The 26,661-nt window shown below is 35.6% G+C and overlaps 1 protein-coding gene and 1 pseudogene across 1 annotated transcript; one reads left to right on the top strand and one right to left on the bottom strand.

Annotated features, from left to right (window-relative positions):
- The first annotated feature begins 8 nt into the window (after positions 1–8).
- On the top strand, positions 9–8,553 carry LOC120157944 (mechanosensitive ion channel protein 1, mitochondrial-like). Its single transcript, XM_039168906.1, has 3 exons — positions 9–110; positions 262–483; positions 8,360–8,553. Exons 1-3 carry the CDS (start codon positions 33–35, stop codon positions 8,435–8,437), a joined length of 378 nt encoding a protein of 125 aa, XP_039024837.1. The 5' UTR covers positions 9–32; the 3' UTR covers positions 8,438–8,553.
- A 1,391-nt stretch (positions 8,554–9,944) lies between these two features.
- LOC120157954 lies at positions 9,945–26,651 on the bottom strand (annotated as a pseudogene).
- Between the last annotated feature and the right edge of the window lie 10 nt (positions 26,652–26,661).

The raw sequence follows: 26,661 nt of genomic DNA, 5'->3' as shown, positions 1-26,661 counted from the left end.
AGGCAGGATCTATAGAAGGTCAGGTGGTGGAAATGGGACTTAGAAAAACAACATTACTCAACTCTGAGAAATTTCCAGTTCTGGTTCCGAACTCACTCTTTTCTAGTCATGTTAGTTTTTCTTTTATTAGAAATAGAAGAATCATCTTTTCACATCTCATTGATTGTACTGACTACTGAGAGTGCTTATTTTCTTATGGACACATTATATTAATCATATCCAAACCCATCTGTCTTGATTGTTTACCTTGTAAATGTTTAGGTTATTGTGAGCAAATCACGTGCCCAATGGCGTGCAGTGGTGACCAAAATTACCTTGCAAATTGAAAGTCTGGACAAGGTTCCCCATATATCAGATGACATTAAGAGCATGCTGCGATCAAACTCGAAAGTTTTCTTAGGAAAGGACGCCCCTTACTGTTTCCTGTCAAATGTAGATAGTTATTATGCAGAACTGACTGTTGGATGCAATCTCAGGCACATGGTAATCTCTCATCCTCGGTTCCTTCTTTCAGATGTGTGTTTCCTTTGAGTTTGATCTTGCATTGTGTTACTGGTTTCCCTAATCTTTTTATCAGTTTCATATTAAGACTTAATCCCACTTAGAGACAGAAAAAAACCTGATTTGTTATGCCCCTTTAGTAACATCCAAACACCGGGTTAGTAACCAATTTGTAAGATTTTAAAATTTCGTGATCAAATTAGAAAATTTTAAAGTTTAGGGGTTTATCTAGAAATTGTTTGTGTAAGATTGAATAGCAAAGAGAAGAAGTTGCAAGGGCATATTGGTCATTAGACAGGAAAATAATTTAAAAGCCCATTATGGGTGTTTTATATATATCCACGTGTAAGAGGGGAGGAAAATCAGAGAATTCTTGATATCTTCTTCATCCTTTCTTCCTCAACCTACCGTGACTCCATATGCTAAGGTAAGGATTCTTTTAATGGGTTATTCTTTTTTATTTTTAAGAGGTTTTGATTCTTGAAGTATTAGGAGAACTTAAGGAAAACTTAAGGTTGCTTAAAACTCAAAGATTGATAAGTTATGAGAGATTAAATATAAGAGGTTTTTAAGTGAATTGTTGAGAAAGAGTTAATAACTGAAGTTTGAAGTTAAATTTAACTTGTCCTCAGTTAGAATAAGAGAATTATAAGGTTAGAAAGGTTTTATAACCAAGTTGAAAATTTGGTATGATTTTTTATTTCAAGTAGGCTATTGAGATTTTGGATATTTAGGAGTACTAAAGTGAATTAAGTTGGTTTGAGAATATATAGTTGAGTTTGAAGGTTTTAAAGAAGAGTAAAATGAGAAAACTAGTAAAGTATTGGTAAATTTTTAGGTTAAAAGAAGAATTTTTGGGTTTAGTACCGAGATGAAATGCGCTGACTTAGTCAATCGATCAACTATCACCCAAATCGAATCTCTTTTATTCGGAGTCAAAGGTAGCCCAGTCACAAAATCCATTGTGACATTCTCCCATTTCTATTGAGGAATGGAGATTGGTTGCAACAATCCTGAAGGGACTTGATGCTCAACTTTGACTTGTCGACATGTTAAACATTTAGACACAAATTTTGTAATGTTTCTTTTCATTCCTGGACACCAATAACGACTCTTGAGATCCATGTACATTTTGTTTCCACCAGGGTGCATTGTCAACGGACTACAATTAGCTTCTGTCAACAGATCATTCTTCAATTCCTCGTCATTCAGAATCACTAGCCTCCCTCGATAATACAAATTCCCATAAGGCTTAACTTCAAAATCTTTATTTTCTTTATTCTTTACTTGCTCTATTATTCTAAAACATCTTTCATCTTTACCCTGTAATTCTTTGATTCGATCCAACAACGTTAGCCTCAGCATCAATTCTGCACATAATATACAATCTCTGTCTAATGAAAACCTTGCATCTAAAGCTCTCAAAGCTGTGAATGTCTTCCTGCTTAACGCATCTGCTACCACATTGGCTTTTCCATGATGGAAATCAATAACTACATCATAATCTTTAAGAAGCTCGATCCACATTCTTTGTCACATATTTAACTCTTTCTGAGTCATCAGATACTTCAAGCTTTTATATATGTATTAAGGTAACAACGTTCACCATATAGGTAGTGACGCCATATCTTGAGAGCGAACACTACTGCATGTAACTCCAAATCATGTGTCGAATAATTCTTCTCATGCGATTTTAATTGTCTGTATGAACATGTCATTACTTTCCCTTTCTTGCATCAGTACACATCCCAGGCCATTATAGGATGCGTCACTATAAACCAAAAAGTTCTTGCCCGATTCAGGTTGAACAAAAACTGGAGCTTCTGTTAAAATTATTTTTAATGCTTCAAAACTCTCTTGGCATTTAGGAGTCCAAGTAAAAGATACATTTTTCCTCATCAACCTTGTCAAAGGCAAAACTATCATCGAAAAGTTCTTAACGAACCTTCGATAATAACCTGCAAGACCCAAGAAACTTTGAACTTCAGACACATTCTTTGGAATTTCCCAGTCAAATAACTTTGATCTTTTGAGGATCAACTCGAATCCCCTCGGCATAAATTACATGCCCAATAAATGTCACCTCATTTAACCAAAACTCACATTTAGATAGTTTGGCATATAACTTCTTATCTCGTAAAGTTTGCAAAACTATGCTAAAATGCACATCATGTTCCTCATTAGACTTTGAATATACCAAAATATCTTCAATTGATGATATCCAGAACGTAAATCAATCTTAGAGAAAATTGAAGCCCTCTTTAACTGATCAAATAAATCATCAATTATTGGTAGGGGATATTTGTTCTTTATAGTCACCTTGTTGAGCTGTCTATAATCAATACAGAGACGCATTGAACCATTCTTCTTCTTTATAAACAACACTGAAACTCCCCAAGGTGATACACTTGATCTGATAAACCCCTTATCTAACAATTCATGCAACTGAATCTTTAGCTCATTGAATTCTTTTGGTGCCATTCGATAAGGTGCCATTGCAATCGGTTCAGTTCCATGCATTACCTCAATTTTAAATTCAACCTCCCTGTCTAGAGGTAATCTTGGCAGCTCAACAGGAAAAACATCTGGAAACTCCCTGACTGTTGAAATCTCTTATAATCCTTTCTTCTCAGCTTGAGTATCAATCACATTAGCAATGAAACCTTGATATTCTTGTAACAATAATTTCTTGGCCGTCATTACTGATATTACATTTGCTAACGGATTAAATCTGTCACTAAATATTATAACTTCTAATCCTTCTGGACTTATCAATGTTACCCTCTTCATTCTATAATCAACATTAGCATGATAATGATATAGCCAATCCATTCCCAATATCACCTCAAATTCGTCAAAGGGTAATTCCATCAGATTAACAGAAAATTCAATTCTCTGAATCCTTATGGGATACCCTCAACACACTCGATTTACCCGAACACTATGCCCTAATGGGTTTGTCACTATCACATCACTACTTGTTGCTTCTAGTTGAATTCTCAACTCTCTCACCAACTTAGTACTAATGTATGAATAAGTTGAATTCAGATCAATTAATACCAAAACAAATTTATCATACAATTAGAAAGTACCCGCAATAATCTCTGAATCATCACGTTCTTCGTTCGTGTTTATGTTATATACTGGGGCAGTTGAACGTACTTCATGTTGAGTAGAGGACTCAGGCTGATTTCTTCCTTTACCTCTTTATCTTCCTCTCTGAGATACCGAAGCGGATCGCTTCGATTGTGTAGGCTCGCCAGCCATCAACGGACAATCCCAGATAAAATGTCTGGTGTCCCCATATCGAAAACAAGCTCCGAAGACTACCCGACATATTCCGATATGGTTCCTTCCACAACGTTGACACTGTTTGGCTTGACCCTGATTAGATCTCCCAGTTCCAAACCCTACAGATTAAGTATGTGTGGCTCTCATCGGATTTGATCCTCTAGCAGAGGATGCAGCTGACTCAGACCTTGCCTGAGATCGAAAACCAGAATATCTGCCACTTTTTTATGGTGCAGAACTCGACGAAACACAAGATCTCTTAGACATCTGAACTTTCTGCTCCCCAAACCTCATTCTAAGCTCTCTCTATAGCTTTAGCACAGTTAACCACTTCCTGGAATGAATACAGATCCAAAACTATCAACATTTCTTTCAATATCAGATGCAAGCCCTCAACAAACCATTCACATGCATCATTCTCGGGCGGAACAAGTTCAATAGCAAAACGACTTAACTTATTGAACTCATACTTGTATTCATACACGGTGTGATTCCACTGCTTCGGGCTCGTAAACTCTTACTCCATTTGTCTTACAAACTAATCTCCAATATACTTGCGTTTAAACTCTTATAAGAACAAGGACCATGTGATTTGGTCACTTGTCATTCTTATGGTGAAATTCGACCACCATACTCTAGATTGTCCACGTAACATTGAAATTACTCCATCTAGATTCTCCACTTCAGAGCAGTGGAGACCTTCCAACATGATCTTCACATCATTCAACAAAAGGTCTGCATCAACAGGACTTTCCTCCGCTTCACCTTTGAATTCAGGAGCTCCTAATCCTTTCAATTCTTTAGCTACATTCATTTTGATGGTTGAAGGAACAAGAGGTTGGAAACACATCAGGATAATGTCCAACATCTTGAAGAAAACTCCTTTATCTTGTACAGGCACTCCTTGGGTGCATGTTCTTCACCTTACCTGGCCAGGGTAGGTGAATTACTACTTCCCTCAGGTCTATCATCTTCCACTTCACTTCGGGAGCTCTCGTGTTCAAATATCTAATACGATATAATCAATAAATTCTATTAGCAAGACAACATTCTCATTTCTTATCAGATAAAAAATTCTCACTATTTTGTTGGCATGTATACTTTTTAATATACTTTGGACTTCGATTTATGCCTATAATCAACTAATCCTTAGCTCTGATACCATTAAATATAACACCCTAACCCATATCTGACCCATATACGAATTCGAAGTGTTGCATTGCCTTTTTAAAGCGTTTACTTTTTCAAGATAGTTGAAAATCATCTTTCATTAAAATAAAATACAAATACTTTACATAATTAGAAAAAAAAGGTTTACAAAACCGATCAGAGCATATTTAATTTAAGTCTTTATCTACATACCAATAAAATAACATATAACAAAAATATATACTGCTTAAATTAATTCTGATCTCATCTTTAGTCGATAAATATTGTTTTGCCCGTCTGTCCTAACTTTGATCTCCTTGTTTCTTTGATCCTACGTGTGAAACACTCACATGCTAAGTCACAGATTTAGTGAGACATATAATACAATAATGCAATAATGAAATCATGAAACATGCAATACTATATAATATCAAAGTGTAATAAAAATCATCATATATATACTTAACAAGAATATACATGAATATGCATTTAACAAATAATAACCTACACATGATTCAATGTTATTTCATGTTATATCTTTTCTTAGCTCATGGTACATTACTGAGAACTTAAGGTATGTGAGTGCATTTAGGTTGTGCACCAATACTTTCACTACAGCTCGTATAAAATGCATCGAAGTGCCGCGTAGAAATTTGCACTGATGTGCCACATAGAATGTCCCAGAGGACCACATATATGTCCCGAAGTAACGCATAGAAATTCCCGAAGGACCGCATAGAAATGTCCCGAATGACCACGTAGAATTGTCCCGAAGGACCGCGTAAAACCCTCAACTCTTGGCATGTCAATTATACCATCAGCTCTCATATCATATATTATGGGCTTTACCATTTACATCATATCTTATAACTTATTTCACATAGTCAAGTAATCACATAGGTCATGTCTCATATCTTAGACCATTAATTCATATAAATGCGTAGATCCTATCACATAACTTATATCTTATACTCATTTATCCACATAGTTCATATAACACCTAGACTAACATATAATACATAACTCATGTATAACATTGCAAGTAACATATATAAATATGTATGTACTCAAATACACATAGAAACCATATTAATCACATTTTAGTATTCATGCAATCATGAAAGCAAAACATGATAAACAAACTCATCGCGAGTCTAGTTTCCATATAATTATATGTCATAGTAATATGTGCTCACCTTATCCTCACTTAGTCCAATCAACTCCTATAACTCTTTATCTCTCTCTAGATCGATCTTAACTCGTTGACTGTTCCGAAACTTACTTATGTTTGATATCTATACAAATATACATTCGATACGAATATCAGAATTCTAAGCATTATGAATCGATTATTAATAACCTAAGATAAAAGAATTACTTAATTCAAATTTTCACTTTGAATAATATCAGTACCCAAGGTACATTACCGATACTTCAAAGTGAAAATAAGAAATATTGGGTTATGGTATTGATACTGGATGAACAATATCGATACTATAAGCTAAAAGTTGGTAATTATTCATGGAGTATCGATACTAAAGGGGTAGCATCGATACCAAGGGCACCGATACCATTATGCAAGTATCGATACCATTTTTAGAGATGGAATTCCATAATCGAAAAAGGGTATCGATACTGAAGTATAGTAACGATACCACAGTAAGAAAGTATTGGTACTGTACCTTGGGTATCGATACTATTTAAAGTGAAAATTTGAATTAAGTACTTATTTTAGCTTATGTTATTAACGATCGATTCATAATGCTTAGAATTCTTATATTCATATCGAATGTATATTTGTGTAGATATCAAACATAAGCAAGTTCCGGAATAATCAACGAGTTAAGATCGATCAAGAGAGAAAGAGGTATAGGAGTTAATTGAACTAAGTGAGGCTAAGGTGAATGCATATTACTATAACATATAATTATATGGAAACTAGACTCGCGATGAGTCTGTTTATCATGTTTTGCTTTCATGATTGCATGAATATTAAAATATGGTTAATATGGTTTCTATGCGTATTTGATTACATGCATATTTATATATGTTACTTTCAATGTTATACATGAGTTATGTATTGTATGTTAGTCTAGGTGTTATATAAACTATATGGATAAATGAGTTAATGGTATAAGCTATGAGACATTACCTATGTGATTACTTGACTATGTGAAATAAGTTATAAGATATGATGTAAATGGTAAAGCCCATAGTATATGATATGAGAGCCGAGGGTATAATTGACATGCCAAGAGTCGAGGGTTCTACGCGGTCCTTCGGGATAATTCTACGTGGTATTTTGGGACATTTCTACTCGGTCCTTCGAGACATATATGTGGTCCTTCGGGACATTCTATGTGGCACTTCGGTTCAAATTTCTAAGCGGCACTTCGGTGCATTTTATACGAGCTGTGGTGACAACATTGGTGTACAACCTCAATGGACTTACATACCTTAAGTTTTCAGTAATGTACCAAGGGCTAAGAAAAGATATAAATGAAATAACATTGAATCATGTGATAGGTTATTATTTATTAAATGCATATTCATGTATATTCTTGTTAAGTAGATATATGATGATTTTTATTACACTCCAATATTATGGTATTGCATGTTTCATGATTTTATTATTGTATTAATGCTTTACGTGACTTAGCGTGTGAATGTTTCAGACGTAGGTTCAGAAAAACAAGGAGATCCAAGTTAGGACAAGCGGGCAAGACAATATTTATCGACTGAAGATCAGATCAGAATTAATTTAAGTAGTAGGTACTTTTGTTATATGTTATTTTGTTGGTATGTAAATAAATGCTTAAATTAAATATGCTTTGATCGGTTTTGTAAACCTTTTTGGTTGTAATTATGTAAAGTGTTTACATTTTATTTTAATGAAAGATGATTTTCAACTATCTTGAAAAAGTAAACGCTTTAAAAAACAATATGACACTTCGAATTCGTATCCGGGTCGGATACAGGTTAGGGGTGTTACACCACTTGCCTTTCAAAATTTCTTTTTTACCCCTAAAATAATTCATGTATCCCTTTTATATTTTAGTTTATCATATATACTATTCCAAATTTACAATATTAAATTAAAACTAAATAGCAAAAGATAGGGGTGAAGTAGCTATGGATGTAATCGATGTCCTTGGAGGCAAGTGGTTTAAACATATATGCAAAGAGCGAGGAGGATATGGATAAGGTAATCTTTGCCTTTGGCCATCTCCCTTTCCGTCCCTAATCCCACTACATAAAACAGATGTAAAAATGTTCCTCGAGTTGTTTTGCTCTTTGATTATTGCCGGGAATGTCTGGTGCTCGGCAGCATCTTTTCTAAAATTCATCAGTTCAGGTCTCACTTGTGTTTTTAATGGCATCACTGATATCCCCATTGATGTTTGACATGCAATTATAGAGCAAAGATGAATTGTACTCTGCACAACAAGATATTCTTCTGCAATCGATCCAGATTATTCGGAAGCATGGTGCTTAATTGGGGAGTGCCTCATTCCAAGGTACACCCACTCAGTGATAAGAGTCCGAGCCGTAGGAACTACGAGATCACCCGACCGACGCCTGAGGTATCAGAGGTTTGTGGGATGTCCATTTCTTTTTTCATTTTCATCTAGATGCCATAAATCATGGAATTCAATGGAAATAGGAATTAGGAACATGTTTAGTTTAAAGTGAGTTTTTCACATGGCTTTTGACTTGGTGAAATGTATTTTGCCCAACTGAGCAAATGGTTCAATCAAACTGTTATCGGACTTTTTTTTCTTTTTTTTTCTTTTTGTTTTGCCCATGCAGCTGATTTTTTTAGGAATTTATTTGCATTTTTAAGTGAAAGCATTTGAAAATCTATAAATGGTTTCATTTAATGCATTGAGTGTATTGTGTTATTTTTGGGTAAACTACACATTTAGTCACTCAAAGTAATGTGTTATCATTCAACTTGAAAAGTTTTCAAACTTATCATCTAATTTCGTTTTTTGGTCATCCGATTATTAATAGTATAATAACAGTAACAAAACAGAGTTTTCGAAAGTTTTATTTATGAAATTAGTCTAATATCTCACCCAAAGTTGTTAGACCGTTGTTGGCCATTACTTGTAACTTAACTAATTCTAAAATTTTATCTTTTCTCATTTTTATCATCTTAGTTTGTTTTTTCTTGAAATCGATAAAACTTGAATCATAATTTTAATATATTAGTTTGTAGAAGTTTGTTCTACAACTTTCACTATTATTATTTGGATTTGGAAGAAAATATTTTGACTTCAATAAATCAAAGAGAGTCCAAAAAGTTGACGTTGAGAGAAAAAATCCCGAAGTTATTTTTCTTGCACAAGTTTACTCAAAAAATTAAATAATATTATACAATTAATTATCGCATGATCATTTTTAAAATTAAATAACAAAATTAAAAATTTTAAAGTTGGATCATCAAAACATTTATATAATACATATAAAATGTATTGTGTTATTTTATCAAAATTTATACCAATCTAAAATCCCTTACTTAGCTCGGACTTACGTTTCTGTCTATATGCAGAGATTTTTACGCAGGGATTTATTTGTAGGGATTACTTCCCATTACAGACGCGCATATGTAGACTGCATATGAAGACTGTTCAACTATGTATTTATTTATTTCTACATGCATTGTATTTTATCTTTAATTTTTAATTTTCTGACTGCCGGAGGTCTTCCACGGAAGCTGCTCTCAACATAGCGTTGGGGGCAGCCTACTACCCTACCTCCACCTTACCCCATTATATACGGGAATAGGGTTTTGTTGTTGTTGTTGTAAAATCCCTTACCATATGGGCACAAATTGCCCGATCAAAGGAAACAAAAAGTAAGGAGAGAAGACATACATGTGGTGTGGAGACTCTGAAACAAAAACTGTAATGGCATTATTTTCTCCTTGATGAATTTGATTAAAGTCAGCTGAAAAATCCTGGTCTTATTTTAGTTGCTTCGAGACCGTAGGCACATGGTCATTGCTCCGTGTTCGTCTTCTCAGGCTCAGCAGCTACTTCGGTTGCCACATATGTTGCATCGTCTGAACCCAACTTTTGCAACTCCTTTATGAACGTCTCAGCGTCTTTGGGATTCATTTTGTATGGGGTGTGGGAATGACCATTTGTTACTTCTTCCTTGTATTCCAAGAGAGCTTTATTGATGACGTCGCCAACTCGTGCATACTGCTTGCAGAACTTCGGAGTAACCTGCAGGATGTGGGGCAAACGTTTTAGATAACATTTATTTCTATACGAAAGGAAAGAATCTGCTATCCGAAAGTGGCAATAGTTCGGTTAAACTTTGCATGATGCGGGTGTTGCAGCATTTTGAGTAGATCATTGTAAACGAGAACCTGTATTAATGGTCCGATCAAAATTAATGGCAATTATTATTCAAACACGCAACGGAAATGCTACCATCTTTTTCTTTTGAAGCAAAAAATGAAAGATCAAAAGTGAAGGAACATGATCACATAGCTTCATGACATGAAAATAAAGTTTTTTTTTAGTCTCTTCAAAATAAATATCATTACAGATAATGAACAAGCATTGCTGATATTCTACAATTATATTACTCGAACTTAGAATACAATACGTATATTCAACTCTTCCAAAGTTTTTCAATGCGAGAGGGGTTATATCCATATACCCATAGCTAGATATGTGTAGAACACGAGTGCCAGATAAGAAAAATGAATAGTCAGAGCAACATAGCTTATATTTTTAAATTAATATGGAGGAAGTGATGTTGAGTGTTAAAAGATAACGTGCATGGTGAGCTAAGGTGCACATAAATAGTGTGCTCTCAGTTGTATGTAAGCTAAACCTAAGTTTGTTAGGTTGTTAGTCCAGTAGTTAGGTTATTAAGGTGACGGTTTTCAACCTTTGTAAGCTATAAAGATACTGTACTTTTGTTGTATATTTCAGTGGAAATAAAATGATGTAGGTTCATCCTTGAGTTTCTAATATGGTATATTTTGCCAACCATTCTGGGCCTTTTCTTTGTTGTGCTTTCCAACGTGTTGTGCTCTGCGTCGTTCTCGTTGTTCGTCATGTTTACAAATAAGAAAGTAAATGTTATCTTGGACGAGACGAACTTTCTCCTCTGGAAGCAGCAGATCCTTCTCACGGTTCGTAGTCACTATCTCGATAGGCTTCTCAATGGCACGATGTTAGTTCCACCTAAGTTTATTGTTGATGAGAATGGAGCATCTGTTGTTAATGAAGCGTTTGAAGATTTCATGGCACAAGACAGTGCTCTTGCCTTAGGGCTTCTTTCAATGATTAGTGCTCCTCTTCTGCCTCAGTTTGTTGGTGCTGAGTCCGCAATGGCTGTTTGCCGCACTGTTATGCAGTTCTTTGCCAACATGTCTACGACAACAGTGATGAATTTGCACTATAACCTTCAGTCGTTGAGAAAAGGTGATGATTCGATGCGTGTGTATCTCACTCGAATAAAGGAGGTGTGTGATGCTCTTGCGTCGTGTGGCAGTCTTGTGTCGCAGGTCGAGCATGTTGTGAATATCGTGAAAGGCTTGCCAAGAGAATATCAATCGTTTATGTTTGTGATAACTACTAGTCCAGATACGCTTTCTCTTGATCGGATTTACTCCATGCTCATTGATACGGAGACATAGTTGGCTTGTTTTAATTCTCATACTGAGAATTTTTTGATGAGTACTAACATTGTTTAGGGAAATGTACACACCAGCTATACAACATCTGATAGTTCTCGTGATTACAAACAATAACATCCTGCCTTGATGCATGGTGGACGTTATGGTGGTACAGGTCGAGCCTGTCTGCAGTGTCAATTGTGTGGTAAGAATGGACACTCGGTTGATAGATGTTGGTATCGATTTGATCATGACTCTGTATGTGTTCTAGCAAATAATTCTCAACGACGATACAAGGGTGAATCGAGTAGTATTAACTATGTGAGTCTTGACAATGTTGGTTGTGTGTACTATGCCAGCAAGCATGGTGCTGTCTCGATGCAAGCTGGTTGTGTATCTCAGGCTAATATGGTCTCGTCTCTTCGTGCTCAGTGGGTTGTTGATTCGGGTGCTACACATCATGTGACTCCTGATGCTTCCAATATCGCTCACACTACTGATCTAGATGGTCCAGGTAATCTTTTGGTTGGGAATGGAGTTCCTCTTAATATAAATATGGTTGGTAAATCTTTATTGTGCTCGTCATCATCCTCGCGAGCTTTGTTACTTACAGAGTTGTTACATGTGCCTCAAATCAATAAACATATTCTTTCAGTGTCAAAACTTGCTAGGGATAATCACATATTTTTTTAGTTTCATGCTGATGGGTGTTACATTCGTGATGAGGTGGCGGACAAGCTTCTGCTTCAAGGAAATCAGCAAGAATGTCTTTATACATTTGCATTGGATAATAGTTCTAGTAATTGTAATAAACTAGAGGTTCTTTTGGCTGATGCCTCTTGTAATGCCCTTGATTTGTGGCATAGAAGATTAGGTCATCCAACTTTTTCTACTTCAAAATCTGTTTGTAAGACCATTGTTGTTACCATTTCAGATAATGCAAATCATACTTGTGTTGCTTGTTGTTTGGGTAAAAGTCACAAGTTACCCATTATTGAGTCTACCACAGTCTATGATGTGCCTTTTCAACTTGTGTTTACTGATCTTTGGGGGCCTTCAACTGAGCCCTCTGCTGGGTATCGATACTATATTTCTTTTGTGGATGCGTGTACTAGACATACATGGGTGTATTTCTTGAAGGACAAATCACAGGCAACTGTTGCATTTCGCATATTTCAAAGTATGGTTAAGACTCAATTTTCCTTATCCATCAAAGCAGTGCAAAGTGACTGGGGGAGTACATAAACTGCTAAAATGAGTTAGCTCAGGAAAGTGTTTTGTATAGGGCCACTTACCCTCATGCTTATGAGTAGAATATGATTGTTGAGCGTAAGCACCGATATTTATTTGAGTTGGCACTAGTGTTGTTAGCTCAAGCCTCTCTTCCATTTCGTTTCGATCATATGCAATAGCTATTGCTGCTCATCTAGTGAACAGGTTGCCAACCAAGGTGCTAGGCAATATTTCTCTGTTTGAGAAGTTGTTTGTAAAAAAACCATACTACAAGGTCTTGCGCGTGTTTGGTTGTAGGTTTTTCCCGTATCTTCGAGCGTTTCAATCGCACAAGTTGATGCCCCAGTCTCAAGTATGCACGTTTTTGGGTTACAGTCCTCAACATCGAGGATTTCAATGCCTCGACCCCACTGGACGTGTATTTATTAGCAGACATGTCAAGTTTGATGAATTTGTTTTTCCTTTTACAGAGACAAAGCCAACTGCAAGTTATCTTGCTCAGCTCTCTTCTCGGTCAGCAGCACTTGAGATTGTTGCTGAGCGCCACAACATGTGTCCTCAAGTAGTAATACTGTCACATATGCAACTACTAGTGCCACCTCACATGCAAATACTGTGTTGGGTGATGATGGTCATGATTCTTTGATGGCAGGTGCTGACTTGGGCAATAATGTTGATGAGTTAATCGATCGACGAATATGGCCAAGAGGGGGTGAATTGGCAAATAAAATTTTGGTGGAAGCTATGCAGAAAATTGAAAGAAATTGCGCAACGATTTAGAGTGGTTCGACTTTCTCAACCAAAGTCTATGTCCACTACCTTAGCTATCAACACTAAGGATTTTCCACAAATTCACTAATTTTTCTTTCTTTTGAGGACAAAGAGTAACCTTACAAATCCCTCAAGAATTATACCCCAAATTCTTGATAACACTCTCTCCCAAAGAGAACAATACAAATTTTGCAAACTTACAAGGAAATCCTCACAAGGTAGATTGTTTGCACAATTCTAGAACAAAGAAAAGAACACTCAAGAATGAATACAATTGAGTACAAGTAGTGTTCTTGAAAGCAAAATGAATATTGAATGAAAAATAGGCTTGAAGTGCTCAAACAATGAGTTTGATGCTTTCTCTTTGATTCTCACTTGATTCTTGTTTCTTGCTATCTCTTGTTTTTGATCAATGGCTTCTAAGCTTGTTTAAATACTCCTTCAAATGATTCTGAACGTTGGGGATGATTAGTGGAGTCAATAGAGCCGTTTAAGTGTGATAACAATTAATTAAAGCAGTTGGGAGCGTCAGTGCATCGATGCATAACAAGGTGAATCGGTGCATCAAGTGTAAAATTCAAATATTTTGACCATTGGAACACTTAGTGCATCAGTGCACCAAGTGTGCATCGATGCATAAAATGCATTCGATTTTTTAAAAAGCGAGTGCATCGATGCATAAAATGTATTCGATGTTTAATTTATTCATTGGTACATCGATGCATGGATTGGTGCATCGGTGCATGCCTTTGAAAAATTGATGTTAGGCTTGATTTTGGTTCAAAATACTTTGTGAAAATTGTTTCAAAAATATATTAAGTATAAAACACAATTTTACACATTTCGTAAGGTTTGAAATTGATCTTGAAAGACTTGGAGTAATAATTTGATATTCGATTAATTAAATCGAATATACTTAGAAAATCATTTGTAAAATCTTAAAATTCATTTAACTTAATTTGTTATATCGAAACATCAAAATGTTTTCAACAATCTCCCCATTTTTGATATAACAAAACACTTGAGTAATTTTAAGATTTTGAAAATCAAGTTTGAAATTACTCCCCTTACTTTAACACTTCTCCCCTTTAAAACACTTTAACATTTCTCCCCCTTTTTGTTAAATCAAAAAGACTCTAAAACGATTTTAAACAAGGATTTGAAAAACACAACCAATTGATTATAAGTAAATGTTGCTTAAGCTGCTAAGATCAAAGATCAAGAAAGGGGTTAGCCATTAGTTTCATAATCAATATTCATAAACGTAAAATGACATAATTGGTCATAATGCAACTAATATATAAATGATGCAAAAATTAAGCTCAAAATGAGAATTCAAACCAAACCATATATATATAAAATAAGTTCAAATATCCAAACATCCAACTCCTAGCAAATTCAAACGTTTAACAATCCAAAGCAAACAATCCAGAAACATCAAAATCAATCTAAGTTTGAAATTCAAGAAAGCATAACAAGGAAAAATCTATTCCATCGGAGGATCGGGAGGAGGAGGAAATCGTGCTTGCATCTCAAGAGAAATAGCATCCATACGCACAAGCATCTGCCATTGAAACTCCATCTGTTGAGCTTCCAAAGCATCCAAGCGATGATGCATGACTTCGTTGTTAGCAGTCAAATGGGATTCGATAGAAGCAAACCGTAGATCAAATGTCTCCAAAAACGAGTGAAAATATGGAGGCATTTGATCCTCTTGTGGTGCCGACGCATTGTCGGGATCGTTAATATCTTGAAATATTCCTTGAAGCTCGTGATAATCATCTGTAACCGGATCTGGAGGAGGAGGAGCACGAGAAGAGCTAGGAGCAGCTCGTCAGGAACTAGCTCCCGGAGTTTGCTTAGAGGGTCGAAAGACCCATTGACCGGTTTCCTCATCTTGTTTCCACTAGGCCTTCTTTAACGAGATGAGATTGATTGGGTTTTGGAGAGGAATGAGATTGTCAAGAGAGACATCTAGACCAAGTTTGATAAAGAGGTTACTAAGAAGACATCCATAAACTAATGTTTCGACATGTTTTGAAGGAACAATGTTTATGATATCCACTAGTTGACTAAAAATAATGTGGGACAAATTTATTTTGTTCTTATTCTTAAAACAGTGCATCCACCATAAATCTCTAGCACGAAGAGTGGAGTACCTACCTCCAGATGGTCTAAGCCACCAAGAGATCATCAAATGAAGAAAACGATCGTGATGAGAACGCAGAGTACTAACACTAGCGTTTGGAATATAGGGATAATCCACAGTTTCATTCTCATTATATAACCCATCATCATCTAACCCAAAACGTGAAGCTATAGTTGCGGGGTCAATATTAATATATTGGCCTAAAACATAGGATCTAATAGCAATAATCCCACGTTGAGTATTATTTTGAATGCACACCGCATTATGCAGACTAACTGATGATAGACGATAGGTTTGAGATGAAACAATTTATCAAACTTCCAAGTTTTAAGAATCGGAATGTATTCAAAGTCAATATCTATCATGGCTTGAAGAGAAGGAATACGTTCTTCCCGGATTCTATAGGATTGGAAAGAATTTATATACCTATGGTACAAGTCATCTCTACGATGTTCAGGCATATTGAAACATAGTCCTATAAGACTATTAGGTGGAGAAGGAACGGGATTTGGAGGTCGATTTGAATGACTAGATGAAGTCCTAGGGCGTTTGGGATTAGACATGGTTTAGGAATCGTAGTAAGGAATATAACCTGCAATTTTGAAACACATGTATGCAAAATAATCAATTCCAAAACTCAAATGAGTCCGCAATAATTCAAGGTTCTCTAATCCAAATTCTAATGGGCATAGTTTTTTGAAAAACTATTTAGAAAACAACGTTTGAAAAATTATAATATGTATAGTTTTTCATGAAGACAACATAATTAAATCAAAAACATCAAATTAAAAAAAATCAGATTTTCGATTTTTTTTCGAAAATTCAAAAATTTAGTGAACATTTGTGAGTTTTTGATGAAATTAGTTGTAAAATCTAGTTTATAATCATCAAACAATCAATGCCCAATATAATGTTCATCCTAGAACTAATCTAAACTAGTCCTAAGATCAAAAATCAATGAAATAGAGTTTTTGAAACATTACCTTGAAAATTTTTGGATTTGAGGGAATGTGATGTTATTTTACACGATTTGATGATTAAAGCAGGATTAGGAGATGAAGAGCTCGAAGATTATGATCACAAACGATGATTTTGGAGTATGAGGGTAATTTTGGTTGAGAGAAGGGCGAACAGTGGGGTGTTATGAGTTTTTAGGGTTTGAAACAAATGATAAAATAAGCCTTTTAAACCCCAAAACCCAAAAGATGCATCGATGCATGGCCTTGTGCATCGATGCACATTCAAGGCGTGCATCGGTGCACCTTCATGGTGTATCGATGCACATTCAAAGGGATGCATGGATGCACTGTTAAGTGTATCGATGCATAAAGCACAAAAATGTCAAAAATCTGTTTTAAACACTTAAAATGCTAAATTAATTAGCTCTACTGGTATTGGCAACTAATATAATGAAAATTAATCATGTTCAATCAATCAAATTAATCCTTAAATTTCATTTGAACATAAAATTAATTTTCACCAAGCAACATAAACTCCCCCTAACTAATAGCAATGAATGCAATCAAAAATTACTATTATAAGCATTTTTTCATTTATTCTTAAAAGTGCTAAAATTATTTTAAACACTAAGTGAAGATAGGTCAGTTAAACCTAATTCTCTCCTAAGTGTCCAAAATATTTCTTTGTCTAAAGGTTTTGTAAAGATATCTGCTAATTAGTGCAAAGTATCAACAAATTCTAGAACTACATCTTCCTTAGCGACATGGTCTCTAATGAAGTGATGTCTAATTTCAATGTGCTTAGTTCTAGAGTGTTGGATGGGATTTTTAGTGAGACAAATAGCACTAGTATTGTCACACTTGATAGGAATGGTACCTACTTCAATTCCATAATCAAAAAGTTATTTCATCCATAGAACTTGTGCACAACAACTACCGGCTGAAATGTATTCCGCTTCAGTGGTAGATAATGCAACACAATTTTGTTTCTTTGAAAATCAAGAAATCAGCATATTTCCAAGGAATTGGCAAGTATTGGAGGTGTTTTTCCTATCTAATTTGCATCCTCCATAATCCGCATCAGAGAAGGCATGCAAGCTAAAACTAGAGTCTCTAAGATACCAAAGTCTTAAACTAGGAGTGTCCTTAAGGCATCTAAAGATTCTCTTAACAGCTAGTAAATGTGATTCCTTAGGACATGATTGAAATCTAGCACATAAACAAACACTAAACATAATGTCTGGTCTACTTGCGGTTAGATAAAGTAAAGATCCAATCATTGACCTATATAATTTATCATCCACACATTTACCTCCTTCATCTAAGTCAAGCTTTGTTGATGAGCTCATTAGAGTGTCATGCGATTTGCCATTTTCCAGTCCAAACTTCTTGAGTATATCTTTGACGTACTTAGCTTGATTAATGAAGATGCCATCTTTTCTTTGCTTGATTTGGAGTCCCAAGAAAAATGAGAGCTCCCCCATTATGCTCATCTCAAATTCACTTTGCATTAGCTTAGAAAATTCTTGACAAAGAACATCATTAGTATAACCAAATATTATATCATCAACATAAATTTGAACTACTAATAAATCTTTACCTTTATGCTTTAAAAACAATGTAGTGTCAACATTCCCTTTTGAAAAACCTTTTTTGATTAAAAAGTTTGACAATATTTTATACCAAGCTCTAGGAGCTTGTTTTAAACCATAAAACGCTTTTGTCAATTTAATAACATTATCCGGAATTTTTGAATCTTCAAAACCTAGAGGTTGTTCCACATACACTTCTTCTTTTATAAAACCATTTAAAAATGCACTTTTAACATCCATTTGATATAATTTAAATTCATGAAAACATGCAAATGCTAATAACATTGTAATTGCTTCCATCCTAGCTACGGAAGCATTTATTTCATCATAGTCTATGCCCTCTTCTTAAGTGTACCATTGAGTAACAAGTTTAGCCTTGTTTCTCACTATATTACCACTTTCATCAAACTTATATTCTTAGACATAATCCAATGTTCATCTTTTAATGTTTCTTTAATATTCTTAGGCTCAATGCATGAGATAAATGCAACATAATTACATATATTTCTAAGAGAAGATTGAGTTGTTACCCCTTTGGATGGATCACCTATAATCTCACCATCCTTGACATAGTTGTACTCTCTTGGGTAAGATACTTCCCTTTCTTCAATGGTTGGATTGTCGAGAGGATCTTGAGTTTCCCCATCTTTCGTTTCTTCCTTTGATAATGATTCTCCAACATCATTTATATTTGTAATGCCTACATCATCATTCACACATGAATCCTTCCTCAGAAGGGGATTATCATCGAAAACAACATGTATAGACTCTTCTACAACTAAAGTTCTTTTGTTAAATACTTGATAAGATTTAGAATTTAAGGAATAACCCAAAAAAATTCCTTCATCACTTTTAGCATCAAATTTGCCAAGGTTCTCTTTACCGTTGTTTAAAACAAAACATTTACATCCAAAAGGATGAAAATAGCTAATGTTAGGCTTTTTATTTTTAAAACGTTCATATGGAGTTTTCTTCAAAATAAGCCTAATCATTACTCAATTAATAACATAAAAAGCGGTATTTGTGGCTTTCGCCCAAAAATATTTTGGCAAATTGTTTTCACAAAGCATGGTTCTAGCCATTTCTTCTAAAATTCGATTTGTCCTCTCAACAACTCCATTTTGTTGAGGGGTTCTAGGTGCTGAAAAATTATGGCTAATACCATTAGAATTACAAAATTCAATAAATCCAAGATTTTCAAATTCAGTTCCATGATCACTCCTAACACTAGTTATAAAGTAACCTTTTTCATTTTGGATTACTTTTGAAAACGTGATGATTTTTTCTAATGCTTCATCTTTAGTACTTAAAAATAGAACCCAAGTATATTAGAACAGTCATCTACCAAGACAAATGCATATTGTTTTCCACCTAAGGCTAGTAGTCCTAGTTGGCCTAAAAAGATTATATGGATCAATTGTAATACTCTACTAGTTGATACGTTATTAATGGATTTAAAAGAAATTCTCTTTTGTTTTCCTTTAGCACAAGCATCACAGATTTTATCATTATCAAATTTTACTTTAGGCAACCCTCGAACTAAATCTCCTTGAATTAGCCATTGCAAAACACTCATACTAGCATGTCCTAGTCTCCTATGCCATAACCAACTATCATGCTCATCCTTAACAACTAGGCATAAATTAGTCATAATAATAGAGTCTAAATGCACCATGAAAATGTTTCTATTCTATGACCAACAAGCATAATCTGATTAGATGCAATTTCGATAACTTTACAACCATTAGTTTCAAACATGAAATTGAATCCCTTATCACAAAATTGACTAATACTCAAAAGATTATGCTTTAATCCATTCACATATAAAACATTTTTAATTTGTATGGAAGAGGTATTACTATTGTACCTATACCTTCAATGTGACCTTTTGAGTTATCACCAAAAGTCACCTCTCCTCCATTTTTGGCGTTGACCTCTATGAACCGGCTTTTGTCTCTGGTCATGTGTCTTGAGCATCCACTATCAAGGTACCATGAGTTTGAATTTATTTCCCGTGCCTTGTAGCAATGCTACTTTTCCTACAAACATAGATTAATTTTTTATTTTTGGTACCCAAATTCTTTTGGGTCCATATTCATTAGTTTCCAAAATCCTAGTCCCCTTAGGTATCCATTTGTGTAGGATATCCTTATCTTTAGTAGTAATGAGTCCTTTAGGAACCCATATACTTCTAACGATTTTCCATTAGAGGTTCTTCGGGGACCTCTATGATTGTAGTTTTTAAAACTTTTTCTAATAAAGTTGGATTTTGAATTTTCTCCATTTTCAAAACGTTTTGTTCCAACTTTATCAAAAAGAAGCTTTAAGATCATCAATTTTCTTTTGATGATCATCATTGACCTTTGAAAGTAATTTTTGCAAATCGAAAATTGTCTTTTCAAACTCTTCTAGTTTGATTTGCAAATCTTTGATTTTACTTTCAAGATCGTTGTTGGTTTTGGATATGAGTTTATTTTCATTTTTCAATTTTGAAATATCATTTTTATATTTTAAAAACAACTTCTCATAATCCGAAGCCAACCCATTATATTCCTCTAATAACTCATCATAAGATAAATCATCTAAATGAAATGAGTTAGGGGTTACCTTAGAATCTTCCCCGAATGCCATCAAGTACAAGTTTGCTACTTCTTGTTGCTCTTCATCGGAACCTTCTTCATCGCTCCATGTAGCCACATGAGCCTTGTGCTTTCTCTTTAATTGTGGGCAATCATATTTGGCATGCCATGACTTTTTGTATTCATAGCAAATGATCGGGTCCTTCTTTTTTGGTTCATTTTTAGGCCTTCATTTCGTTTGAATTTTCTTCCTCGGTAAGGTCTCATCATCTTTCTGAACCGTTTGGCAAACAATGACATTTCCTCGTCGTCATCATCTTCATCCGAATCACTCTCATCTTTAATGGATTTGAGAGCAACTCCAATGTTTTTCTTCTTCTCCTTCTCCATTGGTGTCTCGTCAATCTTATCGAGGTCCACCTCATCTTCAAGCATCATTTTATGAGTGAGGAGGGAACCAAATAGCTCTTCAAGAGTTAAGGACTTTAGATTCTTAGCCTCGATGATTGCAGTCTTCTTGGATTGTCATGATTTTGGAAGTGAGTAAACTAACTTCCTTACAAGCTTTTCATTTGGAATGATCTTTTTCTATATGATTTGAGATCATTGACAATCGTTGAGAATCTATCCATCATAGCTTTGATATCTTCATTTGGTTTCATCTGAAATTTTCATAGTATGTTAGAAGACTAATTTTAGATTCTTTTACCTCGTCGGTGCCTTCATGAGTGATTTGTAGTTTATCCCATATTTCTTTGGCGTTGTACAAGATGAAACTCTTCCATATTCATCTGGTCCAAGAGCACAAAATATGATATGGATGGCTTTGGAGTTGAGCTGGAACATTCTTGTCTCTCCTTCACTCCACAATCTTGGATGAGTGAGAGGCTTGATATATCCGTCTTCTACAACATTCCATGCTTCTATCTCACTTGCTTGAATGAAATACATCATCCTATTCTTCCAATAGGCATAGTTAGCTCTATTGAAGAAAGGAGGCTTGTTGACGGGCATCGAATCGAGACCGGAGTCGATGTTTGAAGTGGAGGCCATTGATGACTTGATTATCGATGTAACACTTCCTGAATCGACTTAAGAGGTGATTAAACATTCAAATGAGTGAGGCTCTGATACCAATTGATGATTTAATCGATTGACAAATATGGACAAGAGGGGGTGAATTGGCAAATAAAAATTTCGGTGGAAACTATGCAGAAAATTGAAAGTAATTGCGCAGCGATTTAGAGTGGTTCGACTTTCTCAACCAAAGTCTACGTCTACTACCTTAGCTATCCACACTAAGGATTTTCCACAAATTCACAACTTTGTCTTTCTTTTGAGGACAAAGAGTAACCTTACAAATCCCTCAAGAATTATACCCCAAATTCTTGAGAACACTCTCTCCCAAAGAGAACAATACAAATTTTACAAACTTACAAGGAAATCCTCATAAGGTAGATTGTTTGCACAATTCTAGAACAAAGAAAAGAACACTCAAGAATGAATACAATTGAGTACAAGTAGTGTTCTTGAAAGCAAAATGAATATTGAATGAAAAATAGGCTTGAAGTGCTCAAACAATGAGTTTGATACTTTCTCTTTGATTCTCACTTGATTCTTGTTTCTTGCTATCTCTTGTTTTTTATCAATGGCTTCTAAGCTTGTTTAAATACTCCTTCAAATGATTCTGAACGTTGGGGATGATTAGTGGAGTCAATAGAGCCGTTTAAGTGTGATAACAATTAATTAAAGCAGTTGGGAGCGTCAGTGCATCGATGCATAACAAGGTGCATCGGTGCATCAAGTGTAAAATTCAAATATTTTGACCATTGGAACACTTAGTGCATCGGTGCACCAAGTGTGCATCGATGCATAAAATGCATTCGATGTTTTGAAAAAGCCTGAGTGCATCGATGCATGGTCTGTGCATCGATGCATAAAATGCATTCGATGTTTTCATAAAATCCTGAGTGCATCGATGCATGGAGAATGCATCGATGCATAAAATGCATTCGATGTTCAATTTATTCGTTGGTGAATCGATGCATGGATTGGTGCATCGGTGCATGCCTTTGAAAATTGATTTTAGACTTGATTTTGGTTCAAAATACTTTGTGAAAATTGTTTCAAAAATATATTAAGTATAAAACACAATTTTACACATTTAGTAAGGTTTGAAATTGATCTTGAAAGACTTGGTGTAATAATTTGTTATTCGAATAATTAAATCGAATATACTTAGAAAATCATTTGTAAAATCTTAAAATTCATTTAACTTAATTTGTTATATCGAAACATCAAAATGTTTTCAACAAATGTAGGCATTCCTTCTCTGTCTGCTGATGTTTCATTCTCGAATGCTGATCCAATCATCAGTGGTGCGAATAATGAAGCTGCTCAGTCTGTTGGTGAAGCTTCAGTTGAAGAGTTCAGTGAAACTTTACCTGTCACTAATAATCATCCCATGCTTACACAAAGTAAGTGTGGTATCTTCAAGCCGAGAGTGTTTGTCAATGAATTCGACACGACTATACCTACTGATAATCATTAGGCCATGAAATCTAGTAACTGGGCAGCTGCTGTTCAAAATGAATTAGTAGCTCTACAACGGAATGGTACGTGGTCATTGATGTCACTGCCAGCTGGACGAACAACAGTTGGTTACAAATGATTCTTCAAGTTAAAGCAAAACCCTGATGGCACGGTTAATCGTTACAACGCTCGTTCTATTGTAAAGGGTTTTTCACAAGTGCCCGGACAATATTTTAAAGAAACCTTCAGTCTGGTGGTCAAATTTCCAACTTTGAATGTTGTTTTGTCTCTTGCTATCACAAACAAGTGGTCTCTGAGGCATGTAGATGTTAATAATGCCATCTTACATGGTAACTTAAATGAGGATGTCTTCATACAGCAACCACATGGGTTCGAACAATTTATTGCATATGGTACCAAGCTTGTTTGCAAACTCCAGAAGGCTCTTTACAGGCTGCGTCAAGCACCAAAGAATTAGCATACTAAGCTGAAGGATAGCCTTGTACATATAGGATTTCGCTCATCAAAAGTTGATGCCTCACTGTTTATTTCTCATGCTCAAAGAGTCTCTACATATGTACTTGTCTATGTAGATGACATTCTTGTTACAGGGCAATCTGTTGTTGAGATTGAACGAGTAGTTCATTCACTTCGCGATAATTTTTCCTTAAAAGTTATTGGTGACTTACAATATTTTTTTGGAATTGAGGTTCATCGATATGGTGATTCCTTGGTTCTCAATCAGAAGAAGTTTATTTTATAGTTATTGGAGAAGACATGCATGTCAAAGGCTACACCAACCGCAACCCCTATGGTTTTCAATAACAAGCTCTGCAGTGATGAAGGTGAACTGCTAGAAAATGCTCGAGAATTTTGAAGCATGGTTGGTGCATTGTTATATATATGTCATACAAGACCAGATATCATTTACAATGTGAGTAAGGTAGCTCAATTCATGCATGAACCTCGAGAGTGTCATTTGTTGGCTGCCAAACGCATCTTACGTTACCTGGCAGGAACTGTGGAGTTTAGATTGGTGTTTTCACCATCCAAGGAAGCAATGTGTGTAGTGGCCTTTCCTGATGCTGACAGGGGTGGTTGTGTTGATGATAGACGATCCATGTCAGGCCATTGTGTTCTAGTTGGTGGTAACATGGTGTCATGGACTACTAAGAAGCAAAATGTTGTCTCAAGGTCAACCACGGAGGTGGAATATCGAAGCCTAGCTGATGCAGCTAAAGAGGTTACTTGGGTTGATGCACTTTTAACTGATTTGGGTGTGAAACGACACGAGAAGCCTATCATCTGGTGCGACAATATTAGTGTGATTGCGTTGAGTGCAAATCCAGTTTATCATGCTCAGTCCAAGCATGTGAATTTAGATGTTCACTCTGTAAGGGAAAATTTGCTGTCAATCAGTTATGTGTTAGCTATGTTCCTGTTGTTCATCAAATTGTAGATGGGCTAACAAAACCATTGACCAAAACAACGTTTACCACTTTTCATGCAAGGGTAAACGTGAGTTTGCTGCAAGGAGAATAAGTAGGGAGAATGTTGAAAGATAACGTGCATGGTGAACTAAGGTGCACGTAAATAGTGTGCTCTCAATTATATGTAAGCTAAACCTAAGGTTGTTAGGTTGTTAGTCCAATAGTTAGGTTGTTAAGGTGACGGTTTTCATCCTTTTTTTTATAGAAATAGGAGGTCTCGTTAAAAACCTCCCTCATAGTAGTCTTTTACCCGTAAGGCTAGTACCGACTAGCGGAAGGAGGAAAATAGTACCTAATTATATTAATGATAAACCAGTTACATAAAACTTAAACACTCTCATATTACACATGTATTCTAAAACATACACAACAACTAGAACAAAGCTTAAAATCACTCAATTCCCTCCTTTGCTAGCTTATCAGTCTCACAATTACAATATTTAGGTTTTCAGCTTTTGTAAGCTATAAAGCTACTGTACTTCTGTTGTATATTTCAGTGGAAATAAAATGATGTTTTTAGGTTCATCCTTTTCTAATATTGAGTTTCTGCAAACCTAAGCTTTTCTCTACGATATTTACGAGAGCATATTGTATTTACAGAAATAACCTAATATTGCATAAACCTAAGCTTTTCTGCATGACAATAGAACCACATAACTCGATGAGTATGACTCTGTTTTCATGGTCGAATTTCAGCTATTGATTCATATCTAAGAAAAACCTTGAAGTCCATAGTATACTACTAGAAGTTGCTATGCAAGCAATTTTATACCAAAGCACAGATAATGATATAACAAAATTAACCTGTCCACTGCAAAAAGGCCCAGCTCCAATGCCAATTGTGGGAAATTTGAAGAACACATTCCATAACAACCGAAAAACATCGGCTTCCTGCAAAGCCATTGTAGTCTCTACAACCTGCATAAACCAAACTCAAGATAAACATACACAAAGGTTATCCAAATGAAAAGAGGCAATGAAAGATACCTTGACTGCACTAGCAACATTTTTGCCTTGTGGCCGGAATCCGCCGAGTACGCTAATTACCAGTGGAGTAAGTCTAATGTGTCTGATAACCGCGATCCCAGCCTCGATGGCTTTTGCAGCGGAGATCCTCGAAGGGAGCCCTCCTTCCAATTTGATAGCATCCATATTTAAGACCCTAACAGCCGTATCAACTGCTCGTTCATAATCCAAACGGCAAATACATCACGATCAATATTCATCCAAGAAATGTTTCATCATCGATATTTGCCCTTAAAATGTAAGAGAAATCATTCAAGAAATGCTTCTTCATCAATACCAACTAATATAATGCGGTGCACAAGGGAATTTTTTTGGTTCATGGAGGTACATACCTGACTGTTGCTGGTCTCATAGGTCCCAAATGGTAAGTCACCAATGAGTAATGGTCACGTGGCGCCGCGAGCGACTGAATGGCAATGGACTAGCATTTTGTCGAGTGAGATAGGGAGAGTGGTGTCATTGCCGTGAACGACCATGGAAGCAGAATCTCCGACTAGGCAGATAACGATCCCGACGGTATCGAGGTGGACCGCCGATGGGTAGTCATATGCTGTAACAATGGCGATGGGCTCGCCTTTCTTGTATTTTTGCTTCAGCTGGTTAAGGGTCATTCTTTGGTTGGGCGTTTGAGGCTTTGGACCGTCGTAGATGGTGTTTTCAGGTACGTTGCTCAAGCGGCGAATAAGGCGGCTCTGGAGACTGCAGAAGCCTTGGACAACTTGTGTAAAAGCGACATTTTGTTGGAA

Source organism: Hibiscus syriacus, unplaced genomic scaffold, assembly GCF_006381635.1.
Source record: "Hibiscus syriacus cultivar Baekdansim isolate YM2019G1 unplaced genomic scaffold, ASM638163v2 tig00111280_pilon, whole genome shotgun sequence".
Lineage (NCBI taxonomy): Eukaryota > Viridiplantae > Streptophyta > Magnoliopsida > Malvales > Malvaceae > Hibiscus > Hibiscus syriacus.
This window is presented reverse-complemented; position numbering and strand designations above follow the sequence as displayed.